General features: G+C 45.1%; 1 protein-coding gene across 2 annotated transcripts in view; it reads left to right on the top strand.

The window, feature by feature from the left end:
• The window catches only part of ILK (integrin linked kinase), a 188880-nt gene extending 174600 nt beyond the window's left edge, over positions 1–14280 (top strand). The window contains exon 13 of one of the 2 annotated variants that reach the window (XM_069203640.1): positions 11246–14280. In XM_069203640.1, coding sequence (XP_069059741.1) covers positions 11246–11395 — 150 coding nt within the window. In that variant the 3' untranslated portion in view covers positions 11396–14280. The remainder of the gene's footprint in view (positions 1–11245) is intronic. The other variant, XM_069203641.1, reaches the window with a different exon arrangement.
• Positions 14281–15493: the final 1213 nt, after the last annotated feature.

Below are 15493 nucleotides of genomic sequence, written 5' to 3'. Positions count from 1 at the left end.
GGAGTTCTGAAAAAGGTCCTTTGCTGTGTTTCGCACACAGTATTTTTTTTTTATGTGTTATTGTCACAAGTCAGAGGGTTTGAAGAGATTAAATATAAAAAACGATGTTAGCTTGCCGGGGTTGGTGCCTACATACTGCTCTAGGATGTCTCTTCTGGAGTGGTGTGAGGTTGCTGCCGAGTCTGAAAACATTACTAACTGACGTGCAGGAGCTATACCTAGGAAAGGTTTCTGCTCCAGTCTGGCAGCTGTGGGAATTCAAAAGTTGAGAGTTCTGTGGTATTTTAAGTATCTGCCAGAGTACTGCTTTCCAGGCTTTCTCAATCAAGGAGCACCATAGAAAACAACAAATGACATCAAAAGGAGGCTTGGAAAGGTAGAGAGACAGTTGAAAGCCTTTGGTGGTGGTGGATTTAACCTCGAAAAAATGTCTCACAAGGCAGCCCCGACATCCAAGTAAACGATTGAGAGCCAGGCACAAACAAGGGAGATCCGCGGATCCCATACCAGGGATACCGAAGAAGTACGAACGCCGAAACAGGCAAAAACCTCCACAGGGAAAGAAACCCTGAAACCGACTGAGGACGAACAGCCAACACAGAAAAAGAAACCATCGACAACACAGAGCGTCAAAGAGGCACTAGCGTTGGAAAAGAAGAGGCGTTAACTAGAGGCTGAAATGGCAGCACTCCTACAACGCAAAAAAGTTTGAAGCCCTAAAACAATTCAAGATGCCACCAAAACCATTGCCAAGCACATGCGTTGAGGAGGAAGAGACAGCCCTTGAGCCCCACGAAGAGGAGACGGAGGAGGATTTCTGTGACCCCCGAGGAGGAAGAAGCAACAGGGAACTTTGAGGATGAGTGGAATAACCTCAACATAGAGAACCCACCTGACATCAGTCTACAACAGCCTAGTTAAGAGGGTAATAGAAACCTATGGTGTACCCTTAAAGGAAGAGAAGGGACACCCCTACTTCCTATTGGAAACCCTCATGCCAGCAAGCAAGGGGAATCTACATCCCCCAATGCTACCCAGCATACTGGACCAGGGCAAGGAGGCCTTCAGAGAACCCGCTACAACTAAAACGGTGACACGAAGAGCGGCCAAAAAATATATACAAACCCTCTCCAAAGGACCCCACATTTATCCAGGTGAATGCAATGGTGGACTCTCATTGTCACTACGGCAAGAAGGATGGGCAGTGCACACCTCCATAGGACCCCCTCCTGAAAGGGAAAGCAAGAGGCTGGGCATGGTAGTGAAAAAGATGGAGACTGAGGCAGCAACACAATGGCATATAGGAAACTCCAATGCTCTCCTCAATAGCTATGGCCAGCAGCAGTGGGTCCATATTGAGGAGCTAATGAAAAGGCTTCTGGAAGAGGATAGAGAAAGGGCGAAGGTGACCATCCAAGAGGGGAAAGCCATTGCCAACACCTACCTAAAATCAGGGCTTGGTGCAGCTGACCCAGCTAGTAGACAAATGTGTACAGGGGCAACCCTGAGGAGACACGCATGGCTCAGAATCTCCCGGTTCAGGCGGGAAGTACAGGCCTCCATCATAAACGAGCCCTTCAATGGAGGTGCGTTGTTTGGCCAAGAGGTAGACGAGTTCTTGCAACAAATTAAGAAGGACAATGAAACAGCAAATGCAATGGGGACCCTCCAATATAGAGGCAACTTCAGAAGAGGAGGAAACACCCTCAGAAGGAGATCTTTAACATCAGGGCAACAGCCACAGGGGAGTACACAACAAATAGGCCACCAAACCGGATACCAGCAATGGCAACATCCCTCAAGACAGCCCTTTCGAGGTAGAGGGAGAGCAAGTGGCCAACCCCTCCCAGAGGGGGAAAATCATCCAAGTGACTCAAATACCCCCAAACCCACACACAACACTGTTGGGAGGCAGAATAGCACAATACCCACAATAATGGGAAAAGATTAACACAGACAATTGGGTTTTAAATTTGGTATTCCACGGCTACTGTATAGAACACAAAAACCTTCCAACACCAAAGATAGAAAGATACCAGAGACCAGAACTGATGCAACTGGGGAACGAAGTAAAAGAACTCCTGCAAAAACATGCAATAGAAGGTGTACTAGAAGAGGAGTCAAGCAAGGGAAACTACTCAACCTACTTTCTGGTACCAAAACAAGACCTTTCACTAAGGCCGATCCTGGACCTCAGGTGCATAAACAAATTCATCCACACAAGAGCCTAGAAAAAAAATCTTCAGGATTTTGGGCATACCAACAATTGATTTGTTTGCGTCAGCAGAGAGCAAAAAAGGCCAACTCTTCGCCTCTGGGTTTCCACACCACCACTCAGAGGGGAATGCCCTGTCTAAACTGGTCAGGGAGATTTGCCTACGCCTTTTCTCCAATTCCTTAATACCAAGAGTGCAGGAGAAGCCAAGGCAACCAGGGATGAATCTTATTCTAATAGCCTCACAATGGGCCAGACAAGCATGGTATTCAAACCTACTCAAGATGTCCAAGGATCAGATAATCAAAGTGGAACGGGACCTGCTCACAATGTAAAGAGGATGAGTGTTCCACCTGGAACCAGCAACACTCAATCTAACAGCATGGTGCCTGAATACATAGAATTTGGACACCTAAACCTACCACCTAGGACCATGGAAATGCTAAAGGAGGCTAGAAAGCCAGCGACAAGAAAATGCTTCACATCTAAATGGAAAAGATACCTACTATGGTGCATAGAGAAGAACACCTTACGGACAATCTCTAGACAGGAAACTGTAATAACCTATCTCCCACACTTACTAGTCAGCGTAATCAACTACTCTTCTCTCAAGGTACAGTTGGCAGCAATCGTGGCCTACACCAGGGGGGGAGCTTTATGTAAAAGTTTCTTCACAGCACTTGGAGGGATCCAAAAGAATGAAGGCACCAGCCCCAATGTGGAACTTGAACACAGTATTGACGCAGTTGATGGCAAAACCATTCAAACATATGCACAAAGCAGAACTCCAGTTCACCATGTTAAAAACTACCTTTCTGATAGCAGTCACATCGCTACGCAGAGTAAGCGAGATTCAAGAGCTAACATTACAGGAACCATATATGCAGACTCACGAGGACAAGGTAGTCCTCAGAACAAATCCTCAATTCCTACCTAACGTGGTGAGCAAATTCCATGTCAACCAAACCATCCAGTTGCCAGTATTCTTTAAGAAATCCACAGACACAATTGGAAAGGACATTACATGCCCTTTATGTGAGAAGAGCACTGATATATTACGTAGAGGAGACCAAACAGTTCCATAAGGGGAACCAACTGTTTATTTCAGATGCCAAATCCAGTAAGGGGTCACCCGTCATTAACGGAACTATCGCACGATGGATTGTGGAGACAATCCAAACATGCTACACATCGGCTGGCAAAAGCCTACCTTACTGCCCAAAAGCACATTCAACAAGGAAAAAAGGCTCAACACTAGCAGACGTCCCCATCAACGCTATTTGCACAGCAGCAACCTGGGCATCCCCCACACATTCACAAAGCATTATTATGTGGACATCTAAATGCATAAAGAAGCTCAAAGTGGGACAAAAAGTACACAACACCTGTTTGCAAGTTCATCATTTCACCCCAACCAACCCAGAGAAGGGGGAACCGTGACATAATTTAATGCACAACATGTGACTCCAGAAAAGGATTCATGCTGCAAAACGAAATGGTTACTTACCAGTAGGAGTAGTTTTGCAGCCTGGAGAGTTTTCTGGACTCATGTGCGACCCACCCACCTCCCCGGAAGTGAAAGCAGGACAATCAGGTGGGGAAGAGGTCCTATGTACGTAAAGCAAGGAAAAAAACGGAAAAAAGAATCTGGAGATGGCTACCACACACAGGAACTTCCGGGGCGTCATCTGACATCACAAAGGGGACGGACCAAACAGCAAATGGTGGTTGATGACGCCGAAAAGAAAAGGAGACAAATCCAGACCCAACCACTAGATGTTGGAATAATGCACAGCATGTGAATCCAGAAAACTTCAGGCTGCAAAACGACTCCCTACTGGTAAGTAACCTTTTTGCTTATTGTATCTAACAATTTTTGCTCACTGTACACAGTCTGCTTGCCTTCGATGATAGAACACTTAGCTATTTCTGTTCTGGAGAAATTTATGCTAATGCTTTAACAAACATTGGGTGGTATCTCTCGATGGTGATGGTTAAACTATTGTCTGTAAGAAAAAACCTTTAAAACAAACCAGAATTTTTGTCATCCGTCAGTAATTTCTTTGAGTGAATTTATTTTTTAATGAGTGAAAACGTCTTTTGAATCAAGGTATGGGGCCACTGCTTTTTTTTTATCACTGAAGTAGTGAATGTTGGTCATCTTAGGACTGCTCAGTATAAAAATAAAATTATCACCACCACATTGATCATTCATCTAAACTCCCCTGTCTCATTATTGCTGCTTTAAAAAAACCTTGTCCGATAGTAATTTATACAAGCGTCATCATGCCTGCTGAAGGTACTCAAAAGATCTCATAACAGAGAAGGCAATGAGCACAATTTAGTGTCAAATAGATTGAAAAGAGCACTAAGGAGCCAATTTGACCTTGCAGAAATCTTGTGCATTCTCCCTGTGATGCCAGTTTTCGTTCAAGTGAGGCAATAAGCGTGGCTACTTAGCGTAGTATGTCTAACTGCAGATCCACCTTGTCGGACTGCTAGTTATGACATCACAACTGAACCGAAGAAGGAGCGCTCTACACAATTTAGTCCATTATAACAGGCCCGTTAAATGTCAGTATGTGTACCTGTGTCTGAGTTTAACACTAGACTCACACAATTTTCCCCAAGTAAATTTTAATATGTTAAACCTGCCCAAGACTACCCGGGTAAAAAGGTCCATGTAATTACCAGAGCTCTCTTGTTTTAGGGCAGTAAGCACCTAAATCCTGAGATAGATATATATATATATATATATATATATATATATATATATATATATATATATATATATATATAATAGCTGATAATTATCACACAAGATCAATTTTGAACATTTGTTTTTTGGCATCTGATAAGAGGCCACTCTTGATGAAGGCCTGTTTTTTTTTTTTTTGCTTGAACAGTTTTTCACTGAAATTATTTAAACTACAAATAACTACATGTTAAAAAATAATGCAATCATTTGTACGACAGTGTAAAAAAATTTATCCTTTCTGCAGGGACACCCTAGATCTTTTGTCATTTGCTGGACCCTATGTTCCTGGTGGCTGTAGAAATCTGTGCCCTTTACCCTCTTACCCAGTGATACCGCGCCTGTGCTTCCGCTTCCAACATGGTGAATGTGGCATACCTCTAAGTGGCATACTTAACTTGCCTAAACACTAGTAGATGGTACAAACTGTACCAAGAGCCTGCGAGCTAAAGATCACTAGTGGACTACAGCACCCATTGTGCTACTCACTACACTGACAATGAAATCAGGACTGTAAGCCTTCCTTACTAGCCAGACTACAGCAGTTTTAAACCGCAAATTCAGCTGATCAAAATAACTTTTTTTTTAGGCCAGAACCTTCATTTTTAATATTTATTTGTAGTCACCCACACGTGAGCCCTATTGCTCTTATGGCATGGTGCATAGTTTTTAAAAGTGGGGCATAAAGGAATTTATTGTTAAATGTGCCCTTACAATGAAAAAGACTATTTTCTCTATAGCAAAGCTGCCTATTCTATAAGAACATACTGTTAAATTGTTGAATTCAGTAATGCTAATTTCAGTTATGAAACAGAAAAATAATGAAACAGCTATGTTTGATATTAATTACAAGTGCAGTTCAATGGGCTTTTTGATTAATATTGAGGAAACAGTACCTTTAGAAAGTTGTCTTTTCTCTTCCTAAAACCTCTGGAGTCCCATTTGCATATGCTCTCCCACTTGTGCCAGTCAGAAATTAGCATTTGAATAAGTTTGAGCGGTCGTGAAATGTTTCCCAGGAGCAAACAATAGGCTGAAGTTAATGCACAGAGAGCATCCTTCAGAACCTGATAGAATATGCAGGGTGAAGCTGTGAGCATCCTTTTTTACATTACAGTGTCAAATCCTGCTTGAATGTCACATCCGGCTTACAAGGCAGGACATGTACCTGTGTAGTTTACATGTCCTGATAGTGTAAAACTCCTAAATTTGTTTTTACACTACTGTGAGGCCTGCTCCCTTCATAGGCTAACATTGGGGCTGTCCTTATACATTGTTTGAGTGGTAGCTGATGATCTGAAAGGAGCAGGATTGGCCAGAATGGTAACACACAATCCTGCTGACCGGTGAAGTTGGATTTAATATTACTATTTTAGAAATGCCACTTTTAGAAAGTGAGCATTTCTTTGCACTTAAATCTTTCTGTGCCTTACAATCCACGCCTGGCTGGGTTTAGTTGACAGATCCTTGTGCATTCACTCAGACACACCCCAAACACAGGGTACTCAGCCTCACTTGCATACATCTGCATTTTGAATGGGTCTTCCTGGGCTGGGAGGGTTGAGGGCCTGCTCTCACACAAAGGACTGCCACACCCCCTACTGGGACCCTGGCAGACAGGATTGAACTGAAAGGGGACCTGGTGCATTTCTAAGCCAGTCTTTGAAGTCTCCCCCACTTCAAAGGCACATTTGGGTATAAACACAGGGCCTCTGCCCTACCACCTCAGACACTTCCTGGAGAAGAAACCTGAACCAGAACCTGCACCCTGACAAGAAGAACTGCCTGGCTGCCTAAAGGACTCACCTGACTGCTTTCTGAAGAGGACTGCTGCCTTGCTGTTGCCCTGCTGTCTTGCTGCTCTCTTGCTTTGCTGCAGAAGTGCTCTCCAAGGGCTTGGATAGAGTTTGCCTCCTGTTCCCTGAAGTCTCAGGACCAAAAAGACTTCTCTCCTACAGCTGAAATCCCCGTGCGGTGAAAATTAAACGCACAGCCTGCTTGCGGTGAAAAATTCACCGCACGCCAAGTCCGGAATGATGCAGCCCGACTTCGTGACAGAAGATCGACGCAGCGCCAGCAATGCGACCGGAACGTTGAGGCACGGCCCTACTGGATCGACGCAAGCTGACTCAGAACGCCGCCGCCCGACTTCCTGAGAGGAATCGACGCAGCGCCTGCTGTGCGGCAGAAAATTCCACGCATCGCCTTCCGGAATCGACGCAGCCTCTGTGACTTCGCTCTGCATCCCAGGATTCCACGCATCGTCCCCGGGGTGTCTGAAAACCCCGCAACCCGAAGAGGATCCAAGTCCGCACGCTGGAAATCGATGCAACGTCTTCCCCGGGTGGAAAATAACGACGTAAGTCCGTGTGCGAAGGGGCGAAACAAACGCACACTCACCGTTTTCCACGCATCTCCTCCTCCTGCGGTCCCTTGCGAGTATTATTCAACGCAAACCAGGTACTTTGCCCTGCAAGAGACACTTTAAGTTTCTAGGAGAACTTAAGACGCTTTTTATTGCTTTTACAGTAATATTTCAACTCTTAAGACATTTGATATCACTTTCAGTGATATCCCTACATTTGCTTATTTCATCTTTAATCGTTTTGACCTGCATTTATCCAGATAAATATTATATATTTTTCTAAACACTGTGTAGTGTATTTTTTTGGTGTTATATTGTGGTAGTGTATGATTTATTGCACAAGTACTTTACGCATTGCCTTTTAAGTTAAGCCTGAATGCTCAGTGCTAAGCTACCGAAGGGTGGGCACAGGATAATTTGGATTGTGTGTGACTTACCCTGACTAGAGTGAGGGTCCTTGCTTGGAGAGGGGGGTAACCTGACTGCCTACCAAAGATCCCATTTCTAACACCTGTGCTATCTGATGACAACATGACCAACTTCCTGTTTAGTATGAAATGTAACTGCCATGTATCTCGGAAAACTTCAATAAAGATTTTTAAATAAATATAATTGGTGGCAAGAAACTTCTTTTTTTATTTCATAAGCCGTAGATTTTGTTTGCCCCTGGTGCTTTTTTCAATTCTTAGTTTTTTGTGTTTTTGACTATTGCACTTTTTTTTTTTTTTTTTTGTATTTCAATAGTATTTTTTTTTATTTACTAATATTAAATATAATAATACTGTAACACTTTTCGCATGCATGTCAAGGGCAGTATTTAAAATTCAGATACCAGGGATAATTCAGATACTCCTATTTGTAAATGTAAACTAGTTTCTAAAGTGTAAAGAAATGGCTCCCTGTTGCAGTTACCCCCCACTTTTTGCCTGATACTGATGCTGACTTGACTGAGAAGTGTGCTGGGACCCTGCTAACCAGGCCCCAGCACCAGTGTTCCTTCACCTAAAATGTACCATTGTATCCACAATTGGCACACCCTGGCATTCAGATAAGTCCCTTGTAACTGGTACTTCTAGTACCAAGGTCCCTGATGCCAAGAAAGGTCTCTAAGGGCTGCAGCATGTCTTATGCCACCCTAGAGACCCCTCACTCAGCACAGACACACTGCTTACAAGCCTGTGTGTGCTAGTGAGAACAAAATGAGTAAGTCGACATGGCACTCCCCTCAGGGTGCCATGCCAGCCTCTCACTGCCTATGCAGTATAGGTAAGACACCCCTCTAGCAGGCCTTACAGCCCTAAGGCAGGGTGCACTATACCATAGGTGAGGGTACCAGTGCATGAGCACTGTGCCCCTACAGTGTCTAAACAAAACCTTAGACATTGTAAGTGCAGGGTAGCCATAAGAGTATATGGTCTGGGAGTCTGTTTTACACGAACTCCACAGCACCATAATGGCTACACTGAAAACTGGGAAGTTTGGTATCAAACTTCTCAGCACAATAAATGCACACTGATGCCAGTGTACATTTTATTGTAAAATACACCACAGAGGGCACCTTAGAGGTGCCCCCTGAAACTTAACCAACTATCTGTGTAGGCTGACTGGTTCCAGCAGCCTGCCACACTAGAGACATGTTGCTGGCCCCATGGGGAGAGTGCCTTTGTCACTCTGAGGCCAGTAACAAAGCCTGCACTGGGTGGAGATGCTAACACCTCCCCCAGGCAGGAGCTGTGACACCTGGCGGTGAGCCTCAAAGGCTCACCCCTTTGTCACAGCCCAGCAGGGCACTCCAGCTTAGTGGAGTTGCCCGCCCCCTCCGGCCACGGCCCCCACTTTTGGCGGCAAGGCTGGAGGGAACAAAGAAAGCAACAAGGAGGAGTCACTGGCCAGTCAGGACAGCCCCTAAGGTGTCCTGAGCTGAAGTGACTCTAACTTTTAGAAATCCTCCATCTTGCAGATGGAGGATTCCCCCAATAGGGTTAGGATTGTGACCCCCTCCCCTTGGGGGGAGGCACAAAGAGGGTGTACCCACCCTCAGGGCTAGTAGCCTTTGGCTACTAACCCCCCAGACCTAAACACGCCCTTAAATTTAGTATTTAAGGGCTACCCTGAACCCTAGAAAATTAGATTCCTGCAACTACAAGAAGAAGGACTGCCTAGCTGAAAACCCCTGCAGAGGAAGACCAGAAGACGACAACTGCCTTGGCTCCAGAAACTCACCGGCCTGTCTCCTGCCTTCCAAAGATCCTGCTCCAGCGACGCTTTCCAAAGGGACCAGCGACCTCGACATCCTCTGAGGACTGCCCCTGCTTCGAAAAGACAAGAAACTCCCGAGGACAGCGGACCTGCTCCAAGAAAAGCTGCAACTTTGTTTCCAGCAGCTTTAAAGAACCCTGCAAGCTCCCCGCAAGAAGCGTGAGACTTGCAACACTGCACCCGGCGACCCCGACTCGGCTGGTGGCGATCCAACACCTCAGGAGGGACCCCAGGACTACTCGGATACTGTGAGTACCAAAACCTGTCCCCCCTGAGCCCCCACAGCGCCGCCTGCAGAGGGAATCCCGAGGCTTCCCCTGACCGCGACTCTTTGAACCTAAAGTCCCGACGCCTGGGAGAGACCCTGCACCCGCAGCCCCCAGGACCTGAAGGACCGGACTTTCACTGGAGAAGTGACCCCCAGGAGTCCCTCTCCCTTGCCCAAGTGGAGGTTTCCCCGAGGAATCCCCCCCTTGCCTGCCTGCAGCGCTGAAGAGATCCCGAGATCTCTCATAGACTAACATTGCAAACCCGACGCTTGTTTCTACACTGCACCCGGCCGCCCCCGCGCTGCTGAGGGTGAAATTTCTGTGTGGACTTGTGTCCCCCCCGGTGCCCTACAAAACCCCCCTGGTCTGCCCTCCGAAGACGCGGGTACTTACCTGCAAGCAGACCGGAACCGGGGCACCCCCTTCTCTCCATTCTAGCCTATGTGTTTTGGGCACCACTTTGAACTCTGCACCTGACCGGCCCCGAGCTGCTGGTGTGGTGACTTTGGGGTTGCTCTGAACCCCCAACGGTGGGCTACCTTGGACCAAGAACTAAGCCCTGTAAGTGTCTTACTTACCTGGTTAACCTAACAAATACTTACCTCCCCTAGGAACTGTGAAAATTGCACTAAGTGTCCACTTTTAAAACAGCTATTTGTGAATAACTTGAAAAGTATACATGCAATTTTGATGATTTGAAGTTCCTAAAGTACTTACCTGCAATACCTTTCGAATGAGATATTACATGTAGAATTTGAACCTGTGGTTCTTAAAATAAACTAAGAAAATATATTTTTCTATATAAAAACCTATTGGCTGGATTTGTCTCTGAGTGTGTGTACCTCATTTATTGTCTAGGTGTATGTACAACAAATGCTTAACACTACTCCTTGGATAAGCCTACTGCTCGACCACACTACCACAAAATAGAGCATTAGTATTATCTCTTTTTACCACTATTTTACCTCTAAGGGGAACCCTTGGACTCTGTGCATGCTATTCCTTACTTTGAAATAGCACATACTGAGCCAACTTCCTACATAAAGGTTTTTAATTGAATACATTTCCATAAAAATAAATTATACTAAATATCTTTGTATGGATTGCATTCACCAAATCTGAGTCTTATATTAAATAATGTTGACCAAGTTAACACTTTGGTGGGGGACAGCTGTGCAAAGTGTGCGGCATTACCTCGCTGGCCATTCAAGGGGAGGGTGTACCAGATACCTACCCTTGACTGCTCTGCACTGCAGTGTTTGACATCAGTGTACATAAAGGAGACTAGCGTTTGATGAAGCAGAAATGAATGGCAGGTAGTGGGTTTTTATTCTCAGCTGCGCAGCATGGTAACCTCTCGTCTGTGTGTTTTCCTGCCGCAGGTTTCTCTGGAGGGGTTACGACCAACAATCCCACCTGGTATCTCCCCACATATCTGCAAACTCATGAAGATCTGCATGAACGAGGATCCCGCCAAAAGACCAAAGTTTGACATGATTGTGCCTATCCTCGAAAAAATGCAGGACAAATAAGTGTGCTTCCACAGACTGTGCCAGCTACCCACAGCGCACTGCCATCCTGGTGGAGGCAGTGCCCAAAGCTTTCTATCACTAACAGAGGGGTGTCCGGAAAGGCTGCAGATGAGGAACTGAAAGCATCCTGCCTCCTTTACAAATAAGCATGCTGTGCCTGCGAGCTACAATCCCCTCCTCCCGTTGGCAGATCTTCACTCCCGAAGAGAGGGCAGTGTCCTCAGCAGTAGGAGACCGGGTGCTGGATCCATCTCCTGTGCACATATGTGCAGTGGAAGTTGTCCATACTTCGAAGTGCGGCGTCTGCAGACCTGGAGGAGGGTGATCAAGTTACTGGGTACCACAGGTGACGAAGCAGTGTTTCATCATGTGCCTGTGGCCATCCTCTTCACTGAAGGGTTCTCCTTACTCTTCTGGTGCGAGTGGTACGCGTGAAGCCTGATCTCTAGCATCCGTATTCAGGTATCAACCTAGGAATGGTTACAATCCTGCTCACGCTTGTTGATTTTTAAAATCTTCTTTTCTGTGTCCGACCCCAATGTACTGCACTTTCAAGATCCATTTCCTGCCTTTTTCCATGGGTACCTTTTCCGCTCCTGGCCTCCTCTAAGTGCCTTTAAGGACTGTTCAACAATGTATGCTCTCTGCGAAGATATACATCCAACAAAAGATGGGATCAGCCTTTATTGCAAGCCGTACTTCTGCAGTGATGCAAAGAGAATAAGAGAGGGAACCTTATATGTTTGTACCAGGAGGGAGGGCATTTTGGAATATTTCAAATTAAATGGACTTTAATTTAGCTAAGGCTGTATTACATCCCTCGAATCAAAGTATGGACTTACCTTGAAAAATTGGGACTGCTAAATAGACTTCTACTTGAAAAATGTGTGGCTTGCTACCTGATGATAGTCGGATGAAAGATCACCATCTGAACCAGAGACTCCAGATATGGAACGGAGGAGCGGACTCTGTGTATGTTAAGCCACACTGGGAAGGAGCAAGAACGAATTGTGCATCTTAAAACCAGAGTGAGTAGGGGTAGTCTTGCATCATAAAAAACAGTTTACAGTGTTTCCCTCTGATATATTGTTTGGGTCAGCACTTTAAAAATGTATGTGCATTGAGGGTTGGGGCCAGCAGCAGAAGCCCACTTAGCTAGAGGTCTCCAGAGGAACCTGCAGCCATCTGGGAGATCCAGTGTTGGCAGAGGTGAATGGAGTTCATTGTTGAAGCAAAGGTAGTGAATACCATAACACAATAATAATCTATACAGTGAATCATATCAATCATTTTAGTAATCATCACTATAAAGTACTGCAAGGTTATGAAAACAGGATGGTTGGTTCACACCGTGCCTTAGTAAAGTTGCCTATCTTTCACCTCTTGCGCTTGGTAAAGGAATGCTGCACATTCGACTGGAGGTTAGCCAGATAGTACAAAAGGGATATCTGAGTTGTTCCTAGTCTGAAACAAAACATGTTTGAAACCCACTTTCTGTCTCATGGCGACAAGGTCTGAGGTAATCATTGATAAATCTTTATTTCCGTGTGTGGCTTAAGTGCATCAGGAGAATAAATGTAATCCATCCTTGATGAAAGGTCATTACTTAATAGCAATTCTGTAAAAGGCAACTTCTGTCCAGTGGAAAGGGCACCTTCCGCTCAATTTCTGACTGTGCCTTAAATGTATTAATCAGTGATTCCCTCTGGTAGAATCTCTGTGAGGCAGCTGATTGTGTTCATTCATTAAGCAGACCATTAATTCTGTCTTTAAATTGTCCTTTGCGAAGTGCTGATCAGTAGATCATTGGGACTCGCATAGGTGCGGTCCAGCAGCATAAAGAGTGATGAGTCTAAGTACTACCCTTCACTGCGGGTGCTACCGTTGCCTCTTTTGTCGAGCAGTGGGGGAAGCTGTGTGACTCTGAAAGGCCGTGTTACGGTCTTCTTCAGTTGCCTATAGTCAGAATGTCCAAGCCTCTCCCTTTGCGCCTCCTGCTTTTGGTTGTGGCTACCCCGAATGCAGACCGCATGTGAGAAGGACTGATTCATGGAATCTCGCCACTAGAGTTTGAACCACTTTTCGCATTGTCGCTCGATGCCTTTCAGAAGTAGCACTCCTACCTCTCTCACCCTGTCTTATGTCAGACCTCCCACCTTCTTCCTTTCCCATTAGGTAGCATCGAAAGCCCAATCCTCCTTATTGTCGCTGCGCTTGAGTTCCGCTCAGTGACTCGCTGCAGGACTGTGTGCGCTCTCCAGACCCTTTACTCTTACACTGTGCGTGAGCGGCTGTCGTCCACCGCTCGTCCTCTCTCCATAGTATACCTTCCTCGGTCCCTCCAGCTCGAGCAGCCCTTTGCTGTTTCCCTCATCTTTGGTCTCTGGTTGGGATTGTACGTGAGCTACTTTCACTGTTACAAGCCGACTCCCCCGTACCCTTTTACTGCCTTACTGTGCATCGCCCCAGCACAGTCGCTTCCTTCCCCATTGTAGTTGCAGTCACCACGTGCCAATTGTATCTCCGAATCCAGACACAGTATCTAAAGGAATTATTTTATTTATGTGTAACATTGTGTTGTTTTTTGTATTTTTGTGTTCTAATTTTGGTTCTGCATTCTACGGAATCCTTAACCTAGAAACTATGCAATGTCAGACGCTGTCCTTGACGCCATTTTGGGTTATGTATGCCTTAGCCATTATATTCTTTGTATTTCTGTATTCTCTGTTACATATTGCTCGGGGTTGAAAGTGCTTACTTCACAGCTAATGTATAAAAGAAAAAAGGGAACTTTCCCCATATCATTTGGGGGTCATGCCTCACCTTTTGGAATGTTTCTCCCCGTCATTTTTGCCACAAATGTATAATAAAAAACAGTTTTGCCATGTTGTTGCCATATTATTGCTTCTCAGCTGCGATGCACAGATGTTTGTTATAAATGAAGACTGTAAGGAAACAGCTCAAGCCACCAACTTTTATTTTAAAATAAAGGGAACCGTCAATATTTATAATTTAGTAGTAACAGTCCAAGAATATACACACATAGTAAAGCAAATGGGTGTCTCAGTGCCACACAACCTCCACTCTCCACTTCACTAGACAAGGCACAGTGCCTCATCTGAAGCGGCCGATGACCTGCTCCCACAGTCTGAAGATTTTTGGAACAAATATTGATACTATAGAACACAAAAAGGATTACTTCCTTTTTTAAACTTTGAAACAGACAACAGTCCAGTATTTTCAGGTGCTAAAAACAGTTTAAAGACAGCTGTGGAGCATTTTAAAACACCTGTCAAAACAAGATAATAATGGCCAGAGTTGGACATTAAAAATGAAGCTGCACTTCAAGAACGTGTGTCTAAGGCCGTGTAACTAACAGAATGGCAAAAAGAATGTGGGTGCTCGCCTTTAGTTTCATGGCCTGAGAATGATGGGTGCACTCCAAAAAAGGAGGGAAGGTGGCCTCTCAAACATCATCCAGATCTGGGTATAATACCAACTTGTTTGTCAATTGTAGATTGCCGACACGCTCAAGCAAAAAGTCAGTCTTGTGGATTCCTTTGCAGTCCTTTATTATGCATGTATTTCAAGTAATAGCTCAAACAGCCAGCACAAGTTTCTTCACGGTAAGTGTATGACCTTTACTTCATCAGGGCATATGTCATGTGTAGTGATCCTCAGTAGGTCAAGAAACCCATATCCAGTGTCTGTGATTGTGAAACATTGTTTTTAAGATCAAACACAAACTGTGTTATGCATTCTAGGAAATGGTATTCCATAGCCATGATCTAAGTGACACCCTCTTAAGGTCATGTTCTTCCGTACCTAAAGAAAAAAAATCGCAAACAAAAGTGTGAACCACACTGGTCTTGATACCAGTCTCACAAGTGTTCTTTCGGAAACCATCAACCATTGATTACCACCAATGATGTGTATAATCTTCACTGAGGTGACTTAGTGGGTAGCGTCATCATCGGGTTCCGCACCTGGGTACTCGCTTTGCCAGGTGAGTGACGCCTTCATTGGGAAGGGAGAGTGTCTGGAAAAAGATGCTGGTGGGATCTCTGCAACAAGAGTAAAGTTACCTCTTATATCCTT

This window comes from Pleurodeles waltl, chromosome 8 (assembly GCF_031143425.1).
Source record: "Pleurodeles waltl isolate 20211129_DDA chromosome 8, aPleWal1.hap1.20221129, whole genome shotgun sequence".
Taxonomy (NCBI): domain Eukaryota; kingdom Metazoa; phylum Chordata; class Amphibia; order Caudata; family Salamandridae; genus Pleurodeles; species Pleurodeles waltl.
This window is presented reverse-complemented; position numbering and strand designations above follow the sequence as displayed.